Source organism: Colossoma macropomum, unplaced genomic scaffold (genome assembly GCF_904425465.1).
Source record: "Colossoma macropomum unplaced genomic scaffold, Colossoma_macropomum, whole genome shotgun sequence".
Classification (NCBI taxonomy): Eukaryota; Metazoa; Chordata; class Actinopteri; order Characiformes; family Serrasalmidae; genus Colossoma; species Colossoma macropomum.
The window spans coordinates 38,117,923-38,144,866 of NW_023494784.1; the positions used below are offsets into that span (position 1 = coordinate 38,117,923).

The 26,944-nt window shown below is 39.5% G+C and overlaps 1 protein-coding gene across 1 annotated transcript; it reads right to left on the bottom strand.

Annotated features, from left to right (window-relative positions):
* Positions 1–865: 865 nt before the first annotated feature.
* On the bottom strand, positions 866–25,764 carry epc2 (enhancer of polycomb homolog 2 (Drosophila)). The gene is made up of 14 exons (XM_036571231.1): positions 25,427–25,764; positions 18,028–18,187; positions 16,046–16,191; positions 14,105–14,311; positions 12,501–12,649; positions 11,883–12,012; positions 10,746–10,958; positions 10,205–10,288; positions 9,422–9,561; positions 7,166–7,506; positions 4,032–4,168; positions 3,659–3,797; positions 1,849–2,119; positions 866–1,538 (listed from the first exon to the last, which is right to left on the bottom strand). Exons 1-14 carry the CDS (start codon positions 25,577–25,579, stop codon positions 1,466–1,468), a joined length of 2,343 nt encoding a protein of 780 aa, XP_036427124.1. The 5' UTR covers positions 25,580–25,764; the 3' UTR covers positions 866–1,465.
* Between the last annotated feature and the right edge of the window lie 1,180 nt (positions 25,765–26,944).

Sequence of the window (26,944 nt, forward strand, 5' to 3'; positions counted from 1 at the left end):
CTGCTATACTAACAAGTGTGACGACTTTATGTTCATTAATAGTTTTGGAATGAACGTTCAACAAGCATATCGCTGCTGTCAGAAGAAAACCTTGTATCTTCAAGATGGTAATTTTACAGAAGGAAATTTTCAAGTCATTTTGGTCCGTTTCCTGGGGTCCATTCATCATGAAATTTACACATAATGTAAAAGGCAACACACATTTTCAAACTGTCAAAAATCGAAAAAACGACAAAAATAGAGATACAAGGTTTTTTTCCGACAGCAGCGATACATGGATGTAGTTTTTATGATGTTTTAATAGTTTTTGGGGCTATGCAGTGTATGTTTAAGGTTTTATACATTTTTTTTGTTGTTTATTGGAACGGTGTTCTATCAGGTATCGGAAACCAAAGAACCGAAACCTTTCACCACTGTACCTTCACCAAATACCATGTCTTGTTTTTAGGTTCACTCCTTTCTGTTTAAAAAAGGCAAGTACACATAAAAAGGGACATTTATTGGTATAGACGATTGATAAATTTATAATGTATAAATTTCACCATTCACAGCAAGATGGTTGGTAGTATTGAAGACCACAGAGCATATACTTGATACTGACCACTTTGCAGCTGCTTAAACCCACCAATTGGACCTGTTCCGCAAGGTGTTTTGTGGTTGGTAGCTGAACGGGATCAAGCTACTATAAACACAACGCTTTAGCGCAGGTCAGCGTGGCGAACGCTTGTCTGTGGTCGTTGGTATCAAATTTTTACCGAGTTACCTGCTTGACGATCTTCAGCTGGAGCTTTCCAGGAAATGTAAATAAATACATTCTCAAGTAGACCTGTTGTCTCTAAATTTGACGTTGACTGTAATTAAAAGGCTTGAAAAACAAGGAAAAAGTTAAAACGTCTCCTGCCAACAGAAGATGCCGCAAAAACAGCAAATTGTCATTTATCAAATAAAAAAGTAATTTGTGAAACCAAATCAAATCGAAGACTTTTTCCTTCATATCCAGAAAAAACAAAAACAAAACGAGAAAAAAAAAAACAAAAAAACGTATGCTAGCTATGCCGATATCCACATTTTCTCACAAAATTCGATTTATTTGTACGATACAAAAATGTAAACATGGCAAAAATAAATAGTTAAAACGAGTAATGTAGGATCTGTACTCATGCGCATGATCCCTGCATTTACTGATGCACTTTTTTGTTTTTTTCCTTTACGCTCCACTGGCTGTTTTTTTTTTCCAAGTGCAAAAGCATGATGACAAAATATCTAGAATTCAAGTAACAAATGACACTAATGATACAAATATACTATTTTACAAGGTAGTGATAATTCCCAATTTTACAAAATGTACACATAATATTCACAAATTTACTCTTAACATTTTGATATGCTGTTATGCGCAAAAGGTCCATGTATAGGTTCCCACAATCTCATCAGCGTCCTTAGAGTTGGATGGAAGAAGGGAAGGCTATGTCACTTCCATGGCAACAGTGGTCTCTGCTATTCCATTAAGAGCCAGCCTCTCTGGTTCATGTTTATCCCTGAAAGAGAAAGACAGCAACTCACTGAATGTCTGAGAACTGGGTACTGTGATGATTCATCAAGATGTGGACATTAGAAATGGGGTGAGCATAACACACACACACACACACACACACACACACACACACACACACAGAATAAATAACAGGAAAACTTAATAAAATTAGAATGATCTGCAGGGTAAAATTAAAAATAAACCCCAAAAGCCAAATAAACCTTTTCATAAATGTAGGCTTCAGAAATCTAAATCCATTGAACTTTCATTTTTCAATCATACACTTGTAGACAGGGTTGTGCTGGTGCTCATACCTGCCGATGCTGTCGATGGCGCTGGCGGGGGTGACTTTGGGCACACGGTCCAGGCTGCTGGCGACGGTGGCCAGCTTTAAGGCAGGGGGCGAGGGGGCGCAGGGTCGGGCGCTGTTGTGGTGTGTGTGGGCAGGCGACACGGCGCTCACGCTGCTCAGGGGCCCGTGGCCGTGGGGCAGCGACTGGGGCACCACAGGAAGAAGTTTGGAGGAGGCACCCGACAACCGGGCTGAAGAAGAGCCGGAGGAGCCGAATTTGGTCTGTCTGGAGCCTGATGGGAAACCAAAGAGGAAACTAGTTAAAGTGCTGTAGAGCCATATTCACTGTAAAACCACTTAAAAACAAAGGTGCTGAACGAGTTCTTTGGCGTGACGCCAAAGAAGAACCACTTTTGGTTCCCTAAAGAGCCTTTGAATGGATAGCTCTTCACAGAAATACTCCAGCGTTAATCTATATCTGCTGCATCTTCACTGTACCATCAATTAACAGAAAATAATTGAGGACAAAAACCCATTGACCTAAAACACACTTACAATAGAAACCTCTTAAACAAGTCTGTTGAAACATTATTCTGATTTTAGTTCTGCAGTTCAATAGAATGTTTTCTAAGGCTTTTTACTTTTTTATGCTCTGTGATTTTCTTTGTTTTGCTTTGTGATTCATGTACTTTTGAAGGCAGCACCTCAGCCTGAGCTATTTGAGCCCAACTATGTATGTGTTTACATGCACTCAATAATGGACAAAATTGGATTTCTGCAGTTATCTGATTATTGAAATGGTCATGTAAACAGCACACTCCGATTTCTTAGATCGGAGTAAGGTCTAGAAATCTGATTAAGAAATCCGATAAAGAGAGCTGGATTTTAGCTCAGTAATCAGATTTGTCAGTGCATGTCAACTCTGACTCTGATTGCTTTCGGATTTCTCAGTCTGTACATGTGTGAAAACAGACAGCGGTACCAGAAATAAGCGAGCTGCGTTGCCACAAATCGGCAGCAAAACATCTTTGGAGGGATGATGAAACAACTACATGCTAGATTTAAATATTGTTTATTAGTTATTGGATTTTTTTTTCACAGATTTTAAATAAATTTAATTAAAATAACCTAATGGGAAATTAACAGAAAAAAAAAAAAATAATGCTCAATTACTGCTTGTGTTGAATTTAACATACTGGGGAAAAAAACAAAAAAAAATGTGGCCTAGGCAAACTGTGGCAGATATTATATTTTTTCTTTTTTTAAAAATGTTAAACTTAGTAAATAAGTAGAAACTGTTCACTAAAATTAGCAAATATTTACAACTGTTCCCTTTGTGTGTTAACAACAGTCAAATGCAAAAGTAAACAAAAACACCTAATTCAACTTCCAAATTTGGTTGATTCTCTGAGCGTAAATAAGTTAAAATATCCCCTACAGAGAAAACACTCCAGCACAGTGAAATGCACAATTTCTGTCTATTTGTTGAATTTTATTAATTTTGGTTGCCTGTTTAATTGCTTAGGAGTTAAAGTTTAACTCTTATCACCATAAGTGGCTTTGAAAGTCTGCTAAACAGTGTAAAATATTTTCATAAAATGAAAGCAGACGTTTACATAAATGTCTGATTTATTTGTCAATGTATGTAGAACGAATCAATGTACATCTTTCACCTGTCTAAAGCTCACTGCACTTTATAGTATGAATTTGCAAATAAGACACCTGGTTACTGGCATCAGTATTGGCTGCAACAAGGTATTAATGATCAATAATTGTATCAGCCTAGAGATTCCATATCAGTGCATCCCTATGTTTAACAGTACTGTGCTTGCCTGAATTTGGAAGGATGCCGTTGACAGCAGGGCTGTGGGACTTGCTCTCTTTGTTGGAGGTGCTGACCACGGCAGAAGCAGCGAACTGGGCGCTGGCCGAGTCTAGTGTCTTAGACAGGGTGTCCAAGGAGGCCATGTTCTACAAAACAAATATAAAACAGATATATGTACATTAGTCACGCTGCAAAAGCTCAGAACAAGTCACTTTTTTCTGACCGTAGATGAGAGATTACAGACTTCGGCAGCTCAACCTAAATCAGCACAGCACATTTTCACCAACACATCACAACCACTCTGAGGCCCCCTTGTGGACAGGGACTGAAAAACAATGACAATATGCAGTGTACAGTGTACAGCGTATCGTAATACGTACAGAGGCATGTGAGTGTGGGTGTTCGGGCAGAGTTGTGTTCTGCTGAAGGCCTTGCTGCTGGAACTGAGCCAGCTGTTGCTGCTGCATCTGAGCCAACTGCTGCTGGTGGGTTTGAAACTGCTCCTCTGTAATCCCACCTAGAGAGAGAGAGAGTTCAACAAATTTGTGCTGACTGTGGTTTTCAAAAAACAAAAACAGCAAAGGCTAATTTATGTGAAATTTATGTGAAAACAGCAAACAACGGGAAAGAAGGATTGAGGCTGCATGACCACTAATTTACAGGTAAACTGGTAATTCTTGTTGGTGTGTGTCAAAGCCTTTGTTAACTGACTGATATTCATACATCGCTTTCTGGTCTTTTATCAAGTTGTTCAAATACAGATATTCCTGAAGTCTATTTTTTATTGCGCAATAAAGTTTGAGTCATTATAGGGGAATTCCAGCGATTATTCAAAAAAGCTGTTCTAGAGAAATCTACCGAGTCAGAACTGTTCAGTGGTGGTGACGGGAACCAGCCATCTGAAGTGTTTACTTAAAGTAATTACACAAAACTGCTAGGAATACATGGCCTGACGTCAGACACAATGTTTCATGATAGTTTTGGGAACGTTTTTGGCCTAAAATGGCCCATGCAGGGCGTTGTAAGGAAAAATAATCTCCAAAGAAAACTAAGATAAACTACTATTTTACCATCATCAACATTCCAGACAAAAGCTCAGATTACGTGTAGGTTCACTGGTGGTTGTGGATAGTAAATAAAACAACTTTATTTGCGATGAAGACATAATGCCTCTTCTTTCCTATCACCACCACTGTAAAGAAATCAGTATGTTTCTCTACAATGCTCCACTTCACATTAAATCTCTGAATGACTGTCAACCACTAAATTATGTAGAGGTTTGGAGGTGGATTCCCCTTTAATGTGTGTTAAAATAGCAATATTATGTTCCACCACTAGATGGCACAAAAGGGCTTCCATCAGAATTTGGGAAATTTCCTAAAACTGTCCCCAAAGAATCCTCACTTTCTGCTGCACCTTGGAATTTGGCCTAAATCACACCAATGAACCTGCACTACACTACCTGAGTTCTCACTTTGACTCCTGGTATGCAGTACAGATCAAGAGAAGCAGTAACTAAAGCACAGTCTGAAATCCAAATGGTTTCATGGCTTCATTTTTAAGCTCAGACATGGAAACGTAAACAGCTGCAGTCCAATCTGACTCCCTCCCACACTTTCCTCGAAGGACCGACTGTGAAGTCACTTCCCAGTTCTGCTAAAGGCCGGAGGTTTCATGGGAAGCAGAGGCCACGCTGGCTTCATGCTAAAACCATCCTGCTCTGTAATTCTGCTGAGATAGAACACTTATGTAAGCCTGCGGCGGATTGGTGCTCAAACTGTATCCAACTCGGGAGAGACGGAACATGGAGGGAACATGATGCATTTCAGAGCTGTTTTTAAGTGGAGCACTGCATTCTGGGTGCTAAGCAGAGGCAAAAGACAAAGGTTTCCAGCTTTTCATCTCAAACACCTACAATATCATCACACTTTGGAAAAAGCAGAGAGAACGTTTCCAGCGAACGCAATGTTACTGAAATACATCTCAAGTTTGCCCGCAACTAAGACTGACTAACTAAATGTACTAATTCCTTTACCGATGTTTTTGTTGCACCTTTAAAAGGTGAATTAGATAAAAGTGATATTTCCCCAAATTTGCACCATGAACTTAGTGAGGGTTGGCCAAGTTTAAGCATTGTTTTGTTTCACTGAACTTCTTATTCACGTGAGTCACTGGATACTGAAGAGCAAGACAGACGCAACGCAGAAAGAAAAAGGTTCTGTGTGGGCGAACTTTGAAATTTGTAATTCCAAGAAAGTGGAATGTACTTAAAACTAAAAATGAAGTGTGTCGTCATGCTAAACACTTTCCAGCTTTGCCTAGTTTCCCCGTTATTTAAAGTAGTGGTTCCACCGATTTTCCTAAATTTCGTCATAATTAAATAGTTAAGATGTAAACACAGAATGGTTTGATGTGAAATGGTTCACTATGTTGATGTCTACAGCACTAATACAGCCGTGTTACTACTATCACAAACCACCACTGAACCTACACGTGTCTTCTGATTTTTCATATGTGAATAATATAATAACGGAATAAGAGTGGTGAAACAGTTTTCTTTCTTCCTCAGAACAGCCTCTGCCATGAAAGGATTTTTAAAAAATATGTTTTAGGCCAAAAGCTTATCTCAAAACCTCTTCTAAAAAATGTCCAAGGCATCACGCAGTGAATTCATGACCACTTCATGTAATAACTCTCTGTGAGGGAGCTTTTAGAAGCATTTGTGAAGAATTCTTCACATGTCTGGTTCCTATCAATACCACAACTAACAACACTAAGTTTGTCTAGAACGGAGCATTTCACAACCAATGTGAATGGTTGTGAAATGCTTTATGTAATAACTAAGTAAACTCTTTAGACACCTGGTTTCCATAACCACCACTGTGAAATATTCTGACTTGCTAAGTTTCTCTATAAGTATGCATTTCCCATCAAACCACTCTGAATGACTCTGTTCATCTCTAAACGATGTAATTATAATGAAATTTTGACAGTTTAGAGTTCGCTCAGTGATAGGTGGGTGTGGTAGGACGCATTATTGGTTATTTTTTCCACCAGCTGGTGCAGACTGATGTAATCAAAGCTCAGAAGATGTTTTCGACGTGGGCAAAAGTCCCAGGGTTAATATGATCAGGAACATGAAACAAAATTTGATTTAAGGGTGACTGAGTTTTAGTCGAAAATCAGTCCCTTTCTTGCTTGACAAAAAATAGTAGTTGGGGGCAGCCCTAAATAATACACTGTTTTCTTCAATTAAAGGAAGAGCAGTCAAACTGCCTCAGCACTGCATAAGCTTTTTCATTTGCACACACTCAGCTTCATTAGCCTGTAGCTCCAGGTAAACTAAAGAGTCAAAGCTGTCAAAGCAGTGAAACAAGACAAAATTGTGTAAATCTGATTTTGCCAAACTATTATTTTAAACTGAGCCAATTTACAACAAATGCAGCCCTAGAAACAAGTTTGTTTTCTACAATTAATGAACAGCCAGTCACACTGCTGGAACACTGTACTCCACCTAAAATGTTTCTGGAACTACTCGTCACAGTCGGTCCTCCTCCTTTCCTGTCATCCTCCTGAAGGGCGTTTTTCCCACTTTCTTCTTTCTGGTTTTGGTGGAGGGATCGTGGCTGGAAGTATCGCCACCTACAGGCCTGGATGTCGGTGAGGAGCTGAGCCAGGGAGCGCTGAGGGTTTGTCCTGAACGGGGCAGGATCGTGTGCGTTCGTATGTGTGTCCATGTGTGTGTCCGTATTTAAGGGGAAGGTGGCGCTGGGGGCAACAAATGGGCAAAATGCGCCGGGGTCCAAATGCCTGAGGGCTCGGTCCAAATCCGATGAAGATCGGTCCAGCAGCACCCTACCACGTTAGAAAAAAACAACCACAGTGAGATCAGCAGTCCACTAATGCATGTAAACACGTCTAAAATGTACAGAGCTCAGAATATACTGCACAGATTAGTTTGGAGCAGAAAAATATAAATTTAAAACAAAAGATGTCAAATTAGCATGTTTTTATACAAAATAGTGATCTTATAAAACAAGTCATTGCCCACGGGACATCAGAAGTGAGGGGTGGAACAATGAATAGCGGTGTATCTGATTCTTACATGACCTTAGATGCTCATCTTAAAGCAACACTACATGTTTTGAACTCTGTCAGAACTTGAAGGAAAGTCGCATCTTCCAACTACACAAGTGAATAATCAGCTGCTGCCATTGTTAATATGTAAAATCGTATGACAAAACTCTGCAAAATCCAACCCAACGTCCTGACTTCTAAGTGACTATTTCAGGCTTTATAGGGTGACTCGCAGCAGCACACCGCATGCTCAGTAATGCTACTTCATTAAATTTTAACAAAAACATTTTTAAAGGGAAAATACAGTGGAAGAGTAACAGACAAAATAAAACGGAAAAAAGCCAGTACGGCCCCATCTCTATACCTAAATTTTTACATTTTGTTTGTTTCAGCAAAAGACTGAAAACGAGAGCCTCTCTGAAAACAGACGCAGACGCGAATCAGTGAGTTTTCAATTTTCAATATACTGTTTAGAAACTTGATTTTTTTCAGTACTGTATTAAAGTAGATACACCCTTACCGGATACCAAATGTGATGTGAGTACTCCTGTCCTGAACTGACTACTGTTTTCCCTGCTCTAACTCACCTGGTCCAACTAATCAGCTAATTAAAAAGCCCTTTATGAGATGAAGTGAATGTGTTTTGCTGCTTTCATGACAACAGGGAGATTCTGAATTTCGTGTTTCACATCTCAGAGTGTTTCTGTAAACTCAACTGTTTGAAATTAAAGAAAAAAAAAGTAATTTACAGCTTTTCTGGCTGCTGTGTAAGTACAAAAAGCGCTCTAGTACATTATATACTACACACATACACTTGGAGAAGAGAAGGACAAGTGCATCAGATCAAGATTATATATGATTTTGTATCAAGGTTACTTAAAACTGCCTATTAATTAGCTCTTATTTTACAACAATGAATGCCACCAAGTGACGTGACGTAACTGCAACTTGGACTCTTGGACTCTCTGACTTTCCGAATTGGGAATTGTTGAAGCACCATTCAAGTGGATTTTTCCTACTCAGAAACCCTTCAGTTTTGACTTGAACATGTCATTAGCATTAGCAGTAAAAAAAACTAAAATGGCAAGGATTCATACCAGGTTTGTGATCCAACAATCTACGGCTAAACAATAAAGTGGTTACAGTGTTTTTTCTTGGATTTTACTTTTTCCCCTAAGGTCAATTTCTGGTGTGTTTTTGCAATAAAATTAGTCATTCTTCTAACTTCTCTTTGTCCCTTGGATAAAACTGGCATTGGTCACCATGCCTTTAAATGAGCTCTGTTATAATTGGCTGCCCTGTTTCAAGCCTCATTCAAAAAGCAGCTCAGCCTGAAATATTCCTTCAGTGTAAATGGGTGCAGCTAAACAAATGTAGGCTGAACAGTAAACATAAATGTGCTGTTTTTAATGACATCACAAAAATGCCAACTTGAAAACACTTTTGTAGCCAAGTTTCTATATATGGACTATTTGGATTAGAGAGTGAATAGTAGTTTTTGAAACTTTAACAAGGTTTACGCTTGTTCCCCCTACATAATGTGGGTCCTTTAAACAGAAATAGCAACATCCTACAAATAAACATCAGCATCCATGTAGAAAAACATGATAATGTACAGAAGAAATTAGGGGATAAGAAGTGGAGAAAGGCCATGTGCGAAAACGTGGAGAGGTGATAAAGGAAGGATAGCTACCTGCCACCTCTGCCCAGTCGTCTGCGGGCCACTCCTACACAGCGTCGGGGAACGGAGAGAGCCGTGAGGGCGTTCCGCTGCCACATGGCATTAATTCCAGCCAGACCCACCGGAGAAGAGCTGCTCTGCTCAGAAAGAGGCTACAAACAAACAGGCAAAACAAAAAATACTACTTTTAAAATACTACACCCCACAATTAAACACAAATCACTTATAACCACAATGTAAAATACCAACATATCTTTGCTATCAAAAAAAAAACAAACAAAAAAACACTCCAATATAGTAACTTTACAGGAGAAGACAAAAACCTTAACTTTATACGGTAGTTAATGTTAAAAGATTTTATTTAATGCAATTTTGGAATATTTCTGTCTGCATGTTCAACTTTAAATTGCACAAACAGCATGTAGCATTAACAAGTTCACTCATTACTCTTGCCTCAAATGCAGTTGGTTAGCAAAGACATGCATAAATACTGTGTGTACCCGTCACAGGAACCATTAAAGCATGAGCATTGTCTGTACCTTTGATCATTTTCAGAAATAAAAGTATGTCAGTGTCACAAACCACACAAGCAAACTCTAAAAAATCTAATTTACACTTTTTTGCCCCAGCTGCTTCTTTTCGTCTCCGTTTTACTGTTGAATCTAAGGCTAAGATTGCGAATCTTTTCTGTAAACACATCCCCAAAACCTCCGTCAACCGGCTCAAACTGCATACAGACAGACACAAAACATGTCTTGGCTGTTCAACTACATTCTTTTAACTGGGCCAACTTACAGCAAGGTAACTGCAGCCGGCTCGCCGTCTGAAAACGAAGGCTCCGTCAGGGTCATTCTCCTCATCTGGCTCAGAGGACGGAGACTGGCAGAGAGAGAAAGAGTAGGTTACATCAACCATGAAGGAGCTAAGGATTATACAAGCTACATCACTACTTTTTTAAGCTACCACCATCATTTTAAGCCCGTTCACTGCAGACGAGTGTTTGGTCAACAGCAGGACAGCATGTCTGCAGGCATACTCAAGGTAAAGGCAATACTTTTTAATAGTTTTTAAAACTATGTATTAAATGTAATGTAAGGACCACATTTACAGTGACAATACATCAAATATAAAAACAATTTTCAAAGTAACTCATTGACATGTCACTGTGTAAGCTACATTAGCGATCCTGTGCATAACCCCATATCACTGAGGTGATGTCATCAAATGTTTACTTACTGAATGTTTACTGAATGTGAGCATCTGTACATCAGCAGTACAAGGCCTGTGTTTTAAGAAGCAGGACACAGACTGATACAGGGTCGGTGGGAGCACTCACCAGTGGGTAGTCCTCCTCTCCGGAGCTGTGGAAGTCGTACTGTTTGATGTCTGCGTTGTTGACGGTGTGTGGGCGCTCTGGGCGGCTCGGAGGACGCAGTGTCTCCAGCTTAGGCCTCCGCGTGTACTTCTTGTGGGGCCGGACAAAGTCAAAATGAGGCTCTGCCTTGACGGTGACGTTGTGCGGGTGGTGCTTGGGCACGGACTTGTGTGACTGAGGGGAGGAGAGGAAAACGTCATCATTTTGGACCTGGAACACACACAATTTAGTGTATCCTGCACCTCATGCACATATTACAGAACATTATGCCATGATGTGCAAATATTAGGGGTGTCGCTGAGAGACGATGTGTGCTGTGAACTGAACACGGGTGTCATGCTATAAAATGCATGATACTGAGAAAGGTTTCTGTAATTCTATTCAACACAATCTACAAATATTTCAAAAAGTAATAACCACAAACTCAACTGTGCAGCTCTTAGAACTTAAAACAAAACGGGTAGATTGATTCAACTGACTGACTTTATATACATATGTAAGCTTTACTTTATGTCTAAAAAGATCAGACCTCACTATACCCTCCTAACGTTGCAACTTAAGTAAAATGTATCTCACAGTGAGATTTTCTGCAAAACCTTTCACAGAGATTTTTCGGATTTTTAGAGATTACAAGAAAAGATTTGTCTTTTAAATGATCCATTATTAATATGATGAGACTATTGATAAACTAACAAGGCAGAAAAGGTCAATTTTGAGTTCAAACAGTCTAACAAGTGCCTTCTGGAAACCCACCTATGAGAGAATGTTTTGTTGCTCAAGAATCTTGTTACCACACTTGTTAATCCTGAAATCCAACGTTATCAGCAAACATACCACAAACTCTGAACACTTAATGCATTCCAGGATTGGCCCCTGTTTAATTATCACTACTCAGTGAGCTCCCAATTCAGAGCAACTTAAGTTTAAATCATAAATACTGATTTCGTATCGCCCTGATAAGTATTGTATTAAGTATTGGCAATATGTGACCCTGGATGCTTAGAAATTAAAACAGTTATCGAATATGTGGTGTGTTGTCAAATAAAAGCCAAAGTCTTTCTCAAATCTGATTACAGGAAGATGGAAAAGAGACTTCACCTTGATCTTGTTTTCCGTTTTATGCCTGTTTCCGTTTGGTAGACATATAGGAGCGGGATAGACTGTCTTCTCTGCCAGAGGCACAGAGACTTCGCTCAGAACATCTCCAGAGAAGTCGCCCAACTGGTACCTGCAAACACAACAGGTGATGAGAGACCTTTTTGGTTGTTGGTTCTGCAACATAATACAAAGTTGAGTTTGTTTAGATATTCGTTAAACTCTTACACAAAACTCAAATATATGCCAATCAATCAATAAACCTTTATTTAAACTCGGATTACGTTGAGGGTGACTCACATTTACAGTGTAACCAGGGTAAAATAATAATCATAATAGTAAATGTACCAGTTTAAGAAAAAAAAAGATGAAAAACTGTTAAAATTACAAAAATAAAATTACAGATCAAATAGGGATAAAATAAAAAAAAGAATAGAAAATGCAAAACAATAACTCAGCATTAACTAAAAATAATAAATGTAAAATGTAAATAAATGTAAAACAGTAACTAAAACATGCAAAAATCAAATTAAAAATTAACTAAAATCAAATAAAACAATTGCAGGCTGAGTTTGGTAGACTCAGGTGGTTACAGACTAAAAGCTCAGTTGATGATTTTACCTCTTCTCCACCACCTCCAGTGTGAGGTGCAGCAGCTCCCTCTTGCTCTTCTCCCTCTTCTTTATCATCTCTAGGATAGTGACGGTGCGGCTGAATTCTCGCCTCAGCTTCAGCATCTTCTCATAGGACGCCTCGTCATTCTTACGGTTCTGCAGAGACACAAAAACTGGGTTCAGCTGTTTCAAGTATAGACGGATATACTTTTTCTGAATTTCAGTCCTCGGTCAAATGACGTTTTGTTGATTTTAAGTGTAAATAAGTTAACACTTCTACAAACAACACATTTCTGCAATTTTAATACACAGTTGATGTTGAATTTAACTTACTGGAGAAAAAAAACAACAAAACACGACCTGTGCAAAGGTTATCACATTTTACAGTGTCTTTTTTTTGTCCTCAATGTGTGAAGCTCAGCAAATAAATAGAAATAGTGCATGAAATGTGTCTGGCAGATAATGGAGGTCACTTCCAGCATCACACGTAATGCAACCGATTACACATACGCCAAGGTATGTAGCGATTTACAACAGAACATTCGGGGCCTCTTTCGAGTGAATCTCCATGTATTTTCCCTGTACACATCAACATATTTCTGGTGTCAGAACAAAACCTCATACCTCCATTTTTTTCATTTTTCTTTTTTTTTTTTAAATCAGAATTTGAAAATGCCTGTTGCCCTTTATATTGTGTGTACATTTCGCAATGAATAGATGACAAAAATGACCAAAATTACTTGGGGGGGAAAAAGGTCTGGTTACACTCACTTACATTAAAAGTAAAATATGTTTTTTTCTTCTCCTGTAAAATTTCCATTTTGGAGATACAAGGTTTTGTTGCGACAGCAGTGATGCACGCCATTTTAATGATTGGATACATTCTTCAGCCCAGAGTCCAAGAGCACACTTGGTTTTAGGATAACATCGGCCTCACGTAACCTCCACGCATTCCATTTACACTCTTCCTGAATGTGGTCAAGATCAGACCACCTCCGAATGTGGTTTGACTGATCCGAACGCAATGCGTCCAGGGTGCGTTTACATATGGTCCAGCAAAATCTGAACGCATAACATTGACAACTTATTTTACAGCAACAGCCTCCGTGATACTCAAGATGTTGCCTATTGTTATAATAAAAACAATGAACTACATGCTAATGCATCATAAACGCTCAATACGACGCCCAGCCCCCTTTGAAAAGAATGAAAATGCTCACCGTTATTGACTAGACGTGACAATATGTGGACAACCACAAATACACCTACATGCAACATTAATTAAAAACGTTTTGAAAAGCTAGTTGTCCCCACATGTTTGACAGTATGGAGAGCAGAAGCTAAACAGAAAGTTCCTGTCCTACACTTATCCTTGGTAGCAGGCCTTCTTCTGGCTCTCAACTAGGACATCTATCATTAATGCGAATCCATTCTTCCTCAGTGGAAGGAAGCTCTACTGTGCAGAGGCTGCACAAGATTTATTGAAGAGAATTTGAGCCATGCTACAAAATGCCCAACACACAGTGTGCAGTTCTCTATTCCTCTAAAAGAAAGAATGCAGCTAATCTTCCATAAAAGAACTGAAGGTAATTCTGGAGAGCATGATTGTACCTTGCGGGTCTGCATTTTCTCTGTGCGCCGCCGGAAGGCCACGTAGGCATCGTTATTGGTGGACCCGTCTCGTTTCTCCTGCTTGACCTGCGGGATGAGCGAAGGACCCCGGCAGTTCTTCCTCTTCCTCACCCAATAGTCATACACCGACTTGAGCAAGTAGTCATCCTCATTGAGCAGCAGCTTGGCCTCCTGCAGTGTGACCAGCTAGAAAGCAGAGACATTAGGAAAGTGTAAGAGATACCAGCAAACATGGTGACAGCAGGGAAAAAGCAGCCTGAAGGATATTTATGTGCCTTTAAAGTTGCTCAAGTATCAGCTAAAACTAAGTTACAGGGCAAAATAAAACTTGTGCCTAGTTAATTCTAGAGGCTCTCAAAGACATCAGACATAAAAGGATGTTACTTTGCTGTGATTCCAGTTAAGATTTTGTTTTAGTTTTCTTAAAAACAAACGTGAAAAGAATGAACTGAGTAGATTTTATGCATTATTTTGTTCAAATTGTTACACTTCTAACAAGAAAACAAGCAAATTTAGAACCCTAAAAAGTCACCAACCAATTAATCTGACAAACAGGGTGGTCAATCACTGAAAGGACTATCTAACAGCTGAACTGAGAAGTGAGTAATATTTGAGATGTAACATGAAATATTAATTGCATTAAAAATGGCTTAAACAACATTATTAAAAATGTTGTGAAACTAAATGGCTCTCATGAAATAACTTGATTACGTTACAAGCCTCACTGCTCAAATTAAATTTTTTACTCAGATCTAATCTCTCTAACGTGATGGTTAAGTGACACATCTGTCACTAATGTGGATGAACCGCCGTCCTGAAATGACCCACATGCACACATCATAATCAGTAATGGATATATGGATATGTACCCGATCTAGGACCACATATGAAAGCGGCTCAGATCAGATTTAAAAATATCAGATTTGCATGTCCACACAGTCACTGACATCATCAGATCTGAGTCACATTAGAGCAAATCTTCAGTCTAGTAACGTGTACAGTGGATTTAGAACCTATGACTGAGCTTAACTTCTTGTTCTCCAGGGTATATTTTGGTTTGTCCATCTGAATTTACATGACCAAATCGTAAGGCAAATTATTCAGTAACTGCATGAAATAAACGCAAATTTTTATATTATTTTATTTATTATTTTGTAAAAGCTCCCCTCAAATTAACAGAACATGTTTTATGATCATACACGTATTGCTATATGCTTACAATTTACTGCTGAAAACCAAAAATCTTAGACGCTCTTCGTATTATTTTATAAAAAATAATTTGTACAGAGCAGATCACTGAAGAGACGCCATCTGTTTATAGTTTATAGCCCAGATTTGTGGAAAAATGGGGCGACTTTCAGTAGACAATAGTGAGTTCAGCTTAAGGGTTTAAAATTACATTACCCATTTATTTAAATGGGAAGAAGACAGTTACAGCTCTCATATGACCCCCACCTTTTGAATGTAGTTTATGAAATATGAAAGTTATGAAGAATATGACGAAGTGCATTTTGGAACGACCGGTGGTTCCAAGGAGTTAAAGAGAAATCTTACTCTACCAAAACATTGGTAGCCCTGTACTCCAGCAATCACGACAGCGTCGCCAGTTCAGCAGTGTGTGCTACTTTATTTCTTGGACTGACAAAAAAAACAATGGGGGGGGAAAAAAAAACAAAACAAAACACAGCAGCAGGTGGGGTGTATCCGTCTCCGAGGTCGAACGGAGAACTTTTAGTTCTGTCTGAGTTTATGATCACTACAGAACCCCTTGCTGAAAAGCTTGGAAAGCAGCTTCACAATGTTGTGTTTTAGGCAATGTTTTAGAACGTAACGATGTGTGAAATCACTTCAGCGCAGCTCGATGTGGTCGAGTCTGATGCCAAAATCTATAATCTGGGACTTTAAAGTGCATTTCACTACCTGGTTGGCACTGGCTTTCTCCAGTCGGTCCACCATGATCTCAAACTGTAGAGGTTTGAGCTCCATCTTGCGGTTGAGTCGGTTGAGAAGCGTCTCGTCCTCCGAGTCCATGTCGAAGTCCGGCTGCTCACTGTCCAGACCGAACGCTGGGGGACACAGACAATCAAAGGTCAGCCTCAAATCTGACAGTGAACCAGGAATGTACTCCAAACTTTCTTCCTATTAAACTTTTTTCCAAAATAGGAAAACAACTATGACGCATCAAATTTCTATTCCATGTCTGAACGCCTAAATAAACACATTCCACTCATTTATTTTAGAGCACGTCACTGATTGGTACTGTGGGAGTTCACCGATAGATGGCCCTGATAAAAAAACCTGAGAAAAAACTAAGCATGATAGCTTCTGGCTATCATGCGCTCTCAGAAATCCTCTAAACGGGCGTAATTTTAACATCAGTTAGCCGTAAACGAGGCTGCGCTGTGGGGCACAGCTGACTCGTTAACTAAGCCATCATTCACTTAGCCAAAACGCCACAGTCTCAAGAACCACAGTACAGGTTCAATTTCAGCTTTCCGTTACTCCAACACCGATCACTCCACTTTACAATGTCACGTTATCTTTTTCTCATCTATCACTTGTTTTCATTAGTCAGAAAACAGTCGCTCAACTTCACTCACTCTGAAATTAATCGTCTAACCTTGTGTCTGTGCTTTATTAGCCAGAATCCATGTGGTGAGTTGACATCATGCACTGTTCTCACCTATCTGAAGACCAAATAAGTGAATTAAATGTTTAGATTCTTTTTTTTAAACTTGAAATAATTCAGGACAAGGTGTCAAAAAAGCATCATTAATGCTTTCACGTCATTTGCAACATTGCCTCCTGGTAAAACCATTTAACTTGGTAACATCTGGAGACGGTCTGAAGGTATTAAAACAGGAGATACAACCCAACACTAATCAGGACACAACGTTTCTCGGTGACTTATGCAGAATTAAAGTAGACCAGAAGCATGTGGACATGTAAACGTGAAATAATACAGAGAGGGAGTTATTTGTGCTCTTTGTGGCTGTAGATATGAAAGATAGCGTGAGAGAGAGAACGAGCAAGAGCATGAGAAAGAGCTGGAGAGCGTGAGAGAGAGAGAGAGAAAGACAGCGTGCAAGCGAGATAGCGCAAGAGCATGCAAGCGCAAGAGAGAGAGTGTCCGCGAGAGAGTTCACACCAGATGCAACGCTTAGTAAAGCGGAAGCTACCATGCGTCCAATCAATGCTTCCTCTGAATGTTCTGTAACGTAACTGCATCAAGCTGGAATATCAGCTCCTTTTCTAGTTTTATTTTCTATTTAAACAGTTTCACAGCGGATTTAAAATGACGTAAGTTGACAGCAGTTTTTTTATTCTTTTTTTTTTTAAAACCCCTGTTGGAGTAAACACTATCCACATAGTTGCCCGAAGTCAGAACAGACCTGAAGGCCATACCTCTGTCAGTTATTTGAGTGGCTTTTCTGTTTTCGAATACTGCAGCTTTTGAATATCATATGATTTGTTGTAGCCCTGATTTTGATACACATTTGCATTGACTGCAACCATGACAACAGAGCTCTGATTGGTCAGCTCAGTTTTTAATGCATTCATACACCACAGAAAATCAAGTTGGCTCCGGTTAAAAATTGATGCACAGCCCATGAATGTGAAATACAGCATTAATAGGCGAGCCATCATTTTCAAAACTTGCAAGAAAACGTGCCGTTTCATTTTTGTGTGCAAAAATAAGACAAAGTATAAAGATTTAACAATGGTTTTCACACACATTAATAGAACTAATAAATAATAAAATATCATATTTGAGCCTCCAAATATCTGTTATACTGTATACATTTGTTCCTCCCATCCCTTAAAAAAGTCTTCAGAAATGCTTTGTCAACCGAGTGCCACTTCAGAGAAAAAGAGAGCATTACAGACACGGAGTTACTCACGCTGGATATGTATGAGCTGTTTGGGCTGGCGAAAGTCTCCCTTGTACAGGCGGTCATAGTAGTTGATGTTGCCCTCAGCCTCAGGAACAGGGATGACCATGCTCTCCTTCTTCTCCCTGAAAACCTGCTGGGCACAGATGGCCCTCTGGAGATGGTGCTCCTGCGGGAGAACAGTGAGGAGGTGTTAAACGTTGTCTGGTGTAAACATAAGCAGACCTGATCTGGTCATGTTATTAATATTCCCACTGCAAAGATGCAGATATGAATCAAAATCGCAACACTTACAGCGATCATGCTGTGAATTCTGCCACATAAATCCCAAACTCTTTGTTTGGGAATGTTTACAACACACACAATGTTGGCTATGTATACTGTTGTTGCATCTTGTGTCGACCCAACTGAAACTTTTAAGGAAAGAAAAAGCCCGACTACTAACATTTATATCTTAATAACTAACTGAGAGTAAGTTCATGGTGTTTAGGATTTATACTTCTCAGAGCGATGAAAAACGCCTAAAGGCTGTCAAGGCTAATGCTGGAACTAACAGCGCCACTGAATTTGGGTCAGTGTGATGCAATATGATGAACTGAACTGTTAAGTTTCTGTCATTCATTGGCAACACTAAAAGAAATGGACTGCAAGACACCATGTTGTTAGCAGCTGGTTATGTCAGTGATTCTAATCATTTGATTATCTTTTTTAACCATTTTAAAGGTTAATTATTGATTAGGGATGTTTAAATCTCTATCGCACTCAGGCCCTGTTCACACTTGGTATTAACATCCGTCTTAAATTAACCTCATCATAAGAGGACAGTGAGACATACAGAACTTTACACCTGTGTTCCTGAAGTGTCTCCAGTGATCAGATTTTGTGATAAGGGGAAGCTTACCATCCACATTTACTGCGTTTGTCATCAGATGAAAACGTACTGCGGGTCCGTGTTCGTGTAAATGAAAGGGTTATTACAAACGTTTAGACCACACTGACCGCTAACGTGCAAACAAACAGAACATGAGACGAAAATGAAGCGCAGCTGCTCCCTTCTCTACTGTGAAGACACAGCTGATTAAGGAGGATCTTCAATGCTGTCGAAGATGCATAAAGACACTTTCACGCTTACACTGTAAATGTAATGTGGTCAAATGCATCCCTGACCATCTCTGAAGGTGTTCAGAGTGATCAGACCACAATGTGTCTCCAAGGCGCACTGCACCCCATTCGCATCTGTATTTAGCGCTGTCTATTTATGATCGGACCACCCAGGACGCAGGTTAACGCCAAGTGTGAACCGGGCCGCAGTCAGTACTGTCAGAGCGGCTCTACATTAATTCCACAGCTTCCTCAACACTCAAACAGCAGCTCCCCAATGATGTTCAGATCATAGTCATATGCTGAAGCTAGGGCTGGGTGATTTGGCCAAAACGTTATCACGATAAAAAATTTAATATCAGTCGATATCGATACATATCTCGATAATGTCAAATCATTATTTCTTTCAAGTTTGAAGGCTAATTTTTGCTCCCGAGTGGTCAGTTGCTGTTTTAAACTATCCTTTATGGTCAGAACATGACGAACACTCGCCAAACAGTGGAACATTTCAAAAATCTGTCATGGGAGAAAGTTTCTGTTGAGCTGTTTTAACCAGCTGGAAAAGCATGGCTGCAATTTTTGTAACGTTCATAATTTAAGAAAGAAAACACTGTTTTGGCTGTCTGGTGACGAGTGCTAAACTGTTTAGTTTCTCAACAACATCAGCTTAAAACGAACAGCAAACATCAGCTGGCTTGGTAGGTCAATGATGGATCACACCGCCTTACTGCCATCACTCCTACAGCATTCACGACAGAGCATATTACAGTATTCAAACACCAGCTAGCAGAAAACTGGGTTTCTCTATTCTATCACAGTAGTTTGAGGGATGGAAGAACTGCAATATATCTGACGCTCACTGTGTAAAAGCTTTAACTGCAGTGTGAATCTCTCACATCAGACAAACAGAGTCCTCCTTTTAGGTATGTTTAAACTAAAATTGGGGCTTTTTTGTCTACTGATCTACAGTAACTTCAGTTCGGCCGTGCTGTGTGAGTGACGGAGCGCTGCTTCAAGTTAGCCAGCTGCTAAAAACACTGCGTCCTCAGTTTCCTGCATGGGTACTCGAGCACTAGGTTAACTGTTTGAGGTGTGTGTAATGAAACGCTGAAATCACTCTTCAGATACTCACTCTGGACTCATCAAAGTAAGACGAAGAAAAGCTGCTTCTACCTTTTAAATGGACTGTAAAATGTTAGTTTTGCTCATATTTGTGAGAATGTATGTATATCATCACACTGTGGCTGGAGCTGAGCGTGTTCTTTAGGACGTGATTGAGAAGGCAAAGATAGCGGAAACAGTGGAAACGCAGTCTTCTGACAAAATAGCATGTTGGTATCGTCCACTGAGGAGAACAGACCTCATGTAAGACAAGTCCACATCAGCGTCCAGTGTTGTATCTACTAGCTCTAGTTTTAGCTCATCTGCAGAAGCAGCCTCCATTAAACGTTCTTCATCCAAGACGAAAACTACAGAATCCCCTCTGCTTATTTTGAATAACAGAACATGTTTTCAGATATATTCCTCTGCTGCTGATTTTTGGTGCTACTTATTTTTTTGTCTCTTAATACCAGAGCGACCGTGTACAAGATTAAGTCTCCGGTGTCTGTTAATTTTGGCCAAAGCACTTTTCTCCCCTCTTACCCACAGTTAACTGGATATCTGCTCATTAACTCCTGCGGAGACTCAAATATGAAAATCTGTTGGAGTGCACATCTCTACTAAAACTCCTAACTTGAAATATTTTAGCTCAAGCTTATATTATTGTATTTTGCCAGCGATTTTCAACTAATTTTGCCAAAAAACATATTCAATTTTACCCATTTTGACTGATGTGAACATTTGAAAATCAACACAACTCAAGCAGAACTATATTCAGCTTAACACTTTTACACCCATAATAACACTAATAATAATAGCTCATTGTCACAGTTGCGATTTGCCCAGTTTATACTGTATGTGTGGTCACACACATGCACTTGAAGAGGACAGAGCTGATACAAACTTAAGCTGATGAAACTCAGTGAAATGTTTTCCACACTGCCACCTTCTTTTACCAGCAAACACAGCAATTACCACTATACCCAGTTCAGTCCTCTCATACTGACCTTCTCTCCAGCCTGACATTACTCTTAGCAACACGAGCAGCCAAACTGAGTTACAGCAAATGAATTATTTGGTAACTTTGTTTAAAAGTCAAGTAGAAAAATGAGAAATCATCTTTCAAAATACAGTAATATGGAGCAGTTACAGTTGGCTTGTATTTATGAGTCAGTCAGTATCTGAGATTATATCAGGCTGAATAATACAGTTATAGTGAAACTGGCCTTTGCAGGTCTGATATCACAGAAGGCTGCAATACCGCTGGGTGATACAGAAAAGTATAATGACATTTAAAAAGGAAAACATGAAGCGTCAAGACATTCTGATATACAATATGCATCATGGTATTTTTTTTTCTGAAGTTTGATTAGTTGGCAGTGCCACATTTAAAAAAGTACTACCGAAAACTATAAGTACAATGAGTTTTCACATATTTTTTTTTTTTGCACTGAATCCAATTAAGCAGGACAAATTATCCTCTTAGCAGAGTGAAACATGCAGTTCAGTGTTCTTTATGTACTGACGATATGCTCAGAAAAACATTGTGATGTGACGTAAATTATCACAATAACAATAAATATCACCACATCACCCTCCCCTAGGCTACTGTATGCAACCACAATCCAAATATATAATCATCTGAGTGCTGTGAACAACCTGGTCAACCACAGACAAGCTTCTGTGGGTGTTTCGATAAACTGAGGCATTCATGTGATCTAATGAATTTTGGTCAAAACAATGCAAGCCTGTCTTTCTAAAGACATTTTAAAGGGCCAATATCATTAAAAAGCTCCCTGTTTTTTAAATTAAGGAATTTGAGTAAAAGTTTCCAAACGTACCATTCACTCTCCAGTCCATATGATCATTATAAGAAAACTAAACTGCAAAAACAGCCCATTTTAAATTAATGGCTTCTGTGACGTCACAAGAACCAACTCATTTCCATATCCGCCTCTTCAGCCTACAGCAGTTCAGACCTGCCCATTTACACTGAAGTTATATGGAGTGTTTCAGCTGAGTGCTTTTTAAATGAGGCACAGTACAGGGCAGCCAACCAGAACAGGCCTCATTTACATATATCCGTGTTAATGACACAGTAAGACAAACAGTCTGTGTAATTCTAAAATATAAAGAAAGATGAAAAAAGGATCATATAATAATGAATTTGTACTGTTTTTGGTACATTAAGCCACATAAATGTTATAGGAGGACTTCAAAGACAACACTTGTAGGATATGGGCCCTTTAAGACATCCCTGCAATTGCAATACATAGCAATATATTTGCAATACGAGATTTGGTCCATGTCATGAAGCCCTGTAAGCCTGAACCCACACAGTCAACAAGGGCTCAAAAAGCTTCTCGTCACTTCTCCTCTGACTTTTTTGAGGCATTTACGATATCTGACCGCTAACTACAGTCGCAGTCAACACCTGTACCTATTAACGATTACTGATTCTATGTTTCCACTTCATGACCTTCATGAAAAAAAATAAACAGTGATTGCAGGAACCTTCATGGGCATCTGCTGACATAACGGCAGGTGAAGCATGTGGCAATTTTTCATTGGCGCCAAACCCACAGTTTCGTTTCCTTTACCATCTCGCCCACTGGGTCAGTGCAGCAGACGTTCTACACTCAGTGACAGGTTCAAACTTAAAAACTGACGAAACCGCAGTTTTTATTTTATATTTTTTAGAGGCCACTGTATGATGTTTGTTTGCTTTTATGTGCCAAAAACAATTCATTGTTACTTTCCAACCTCATCTTACCCCTTATAATTAAACAGGCTTTATTACTAATACACATAAATGAGTTCTGCTCTGATTGGCTGTCCTGTACTGCGCCTCATTCAAAAAGCAGCCCATGCTGAAACACTCCTTATAATTTCAGTGTGAGTGGGTGGAGCTCAACTGCTATAGGCTGAACAGACAGATACATATGCAAATACATGACATCACAAAAACAACAGGCCTCATTCACCAACTGTTCTTCAGAAGAAATTTCTTCTGAAAACCCACTGACGCAGTTTTCACGAAGAGTCTGACATCATCAATGTTTCTTCATTTGGGATTTGTTCTCAGGTAAGAGCAGAACCTACATACACTCGAAAGGTGTGAACGATTCTGTTGTTTAAGAACATGCCATGAATCTGACGTAGACTTTTTCTCAGAAGTTTTCTCAAAACAAATTACATTGTGTGTGTGTGTGTGTGTGTGTGTGTATGTATATATATATATATATATATATATATATATATATATATATATATATATATATATAAAAATATAGATAGATAGATGTTTCCAGTTATGCTTCTCTATATCGACTGGGACAGAATAGTACGTTTTGAAACTTTTACTACGTTTAATGACGTTAAAATCTTCTTTCAAAAAACAACAAAAATAAATAAGTTCAGTTTCTTTGGAATGACCCCTCTGAAATGTTGCACAGATTAGCTGTTCTTCAAGGAAAGTCCACCTATAGCTCACCTATAATCACTTATAAACAGCACACTCAAAATATTCTTCAGGTGGACACTTATAAAAGATGAGCTCTTTCTAAAACGATTTTCTTTCTACAAAATTTCAATATTCCTCAGCCACAAGCCCAGTTTCACTCTGGGGCAGGACACTGAATCTAAAAACATTCGAGAATCGAAGGGAAATATGATGATATTTTATTATTATAGTGATACACTGGCACAACACATTTTTCTGAGCATATCGGGGATACTGACATACTTAAAGAGCTCTGACTATATACATATATCATTACAATGTGAGCATACTTAGGCCTGCTTAACTGGATTTAGTGCAGTGCAGGTTGTAAAACACAATATTAGTCACTGTAGTTATAGGCAGGGCTGGGCAATATAACAACATATTGAAATTGTGATAAATTGTCATAATATAATATGCTTATCCAAACACATGCATACAGCCTTTACTTGTAGAGCACTGACCAAATGCAGGTTTCAGTTTAAAGACAGCTGTTTTATTGCCTGTTCCAACATTTCAGATGTTACTAAAATTACAAATCGCGACTTATCATGTATCGTGAACACTTCTTTAAGTATCGAGATAATTTGTTTCCACCATACTGCCCACCACTAAATATTGCGACATATCGTGTATCATGAGTTTTAACCATTCGCCCACCTCTAACTGTAGGTTTGTTATTATCTTAGTATTTTTATAAGTGGCACAGGTTCTCTTTTGTCTGTTCCAACTTATTAAATCCCACAAAAAATTAAGATGCACATTGTGTGTCGTGAAAATGTCTTGAGGAATCGAGATATTAATATTTTTTGCCATATCGCAAACCCCTATATTTGAGCATATTCTCTGGAAAAATGCATTCTGTAAGGAAAAGGTGCGCTTTGTAATCCATCACTCAGGCGAATATCTAAAGAACTGCAAGCCTAATTTTAAGCTTCAGTAAAGCCGGCGTCCTATTCAACAGCTTCTCGTTCGAATTCTCCCGTTCCACCTTAAATGTAGTTAAGTGCCGGACCATTTAAGGTGGAACGGGAAACCGAACAAGAAGCTGGCGAATAAGTGTCTGACGTGCTTGTACAAACAATGTAAGCCAACCTTTCGCACATACAAATAACCTAATTAGAGAATCGGCTTCAGTGATTCACATGAAACGTAAAATCTCCGTGAAATCGTTCAACAGTTCGCCAACCAGGTTAGCACACTGAGCTAACCTAACGCCTAGCGCGCTAACGCGGAACCGAACTTAAACTTCACGACGAGGTTTGTTTTCTTTGATAAATTAAACAGGAAACATGGTCAAATATATAAAGAAGTGCTTAACACAGAGCATGTGGACATAAAACAGAGCATTTAACGTATTTCTTAGTAAGACACTCGTCAGATTAGCTTAGCTTAACCGGCTCCGCTTTTCAAAAAAAGCGGCCCCGAGCAGCTACATGGTGACGTAGCTACGCCATTACGCCATTCACGACGCGTTTTGCGCCGTAGAACGCCCAGAGAGGCGCTCTGCGTACGCACTCTTCGCAAACAACGCTGGCGTAAACAAAAAAAAGCCGCCCTCGCCATCTTCCTTCTACGCACCCAGCGTAGCGAATGGCGCTTACGCATTGCAAGTGGCGTAAGAAGGGATGGTGAATACCAAGAGCCTGCCATGAAAGCTCGATATCCTCAAAAAATAAAGATGTTTTTAAAGCGTAAACCTACCAACTCCTCTTCTTTCTCCATTCCGGTCGGCATCTGCGGGACCGCCCGGTTGATGGAGACGCAGTCATTGAGGTCAGGAATGTCTCCGTTGCGGTAAATCGGGAGAGGTTTGGCGGCGTCTAGCGCCCGGGCTCGGAAGGAGAGTTTACTCATGACGGTGTGTTTTCACGCAAACAGCAGCACGACGCCGAGGAGGAAACGCGGACAGAAACGGGCCGAAACGCGCTGATACTCGCTCGGCCGACTCCTCTTCTCTCCGCCGTCCAGCTCACCGACTCCCTGGCGGTGGAAGCGCGGCGGCCGAGCTCATCCTCAGAGCGGGTCAGAGCCTGTGCGGCGCCGCGTCTCTCGGCCGCTCCGCGCTCGGAGCCACACAGAACATGGCGGACATGAGCGGGATCCCGGCAGGCAGCGCGAGACAGAGAGCAGCAGAGCGCGAGCACGAGCACGAGGCGGGTGCGCGCGCAGCTTCAGTTCAGGCACACGGCAGCAACGGAACACGGAAACGTTACGAAACTCTAAACCCCGATGCGTTAACAGGCTCAAACTTGAAATGCAGTGCTTAAAGGGGAGCCCCAGCGATTTTCCAGAATTTTCTACATAATTAAATGGTTCAGAGTGGTTTGGTGTCAAATGCCCTGTTCTAATTTACAGTCAGGATTGTTCACAGTGGTGGTGATAGGAACCAGACGTCCACCTCTAAAAGCTCCCTCACAAAAAGTTATTACGTAAAATGGTTAGATATGCTGCCTGATATCTGACACACTGTTTTATGATAGTTTTATGATAAAGTTTTTAGTCTAACATGTATTTTAATCAGTTTATTTTAACCCATTCGTGGTGGAGGGATACACGTAGGGCGTTATGAGGCAAAATAGTCCCTTGTTTATTTATTTTTTTTAATTTAGCAATATTTTATTATCATGAACATTGCATGTAAAAACTCAGAAGACACGTGTAGGTCCACTAGTGGTTTTGGGTAGTAAATAACATGGCTATATTTGTGTTGTAGACATGGTGACTCCTGGTTCCTATCACCACCACTGTAAAGAAGTCTGAGTCTCTACAATCTTTTCACAACAAACCACTGTGGAATCTGTGGAATTCCCCTTTAACTGTTTATATATATATATATATATATATATATATATATATATATATATATATATATATATATATATATATATATATATCATACATGATAGAAGGAACATACTTTATGAAACATGTTTGTGGTAAAAAAAAAAACATTTTTTTCCTACACTTGTGATTAAAATCCTCACCTGCAGCAAATATAAAAAATTAAATCTTTTCATTTGAAATTGTTATATAAATGCTAAATGAAAACATTTAAATAAACACTGTTGTTGATCGGTTATTTATGCCATTTTTTCAATAAATACACTGCTACACCTTTATGTGTCCTCACCGTGACACTGACCAAATGACCTAAAACGTAAATACATATATATTGTAGTGTCTGATGAAGAAGAAACACAGGAGTAGACGTGGTTCTGC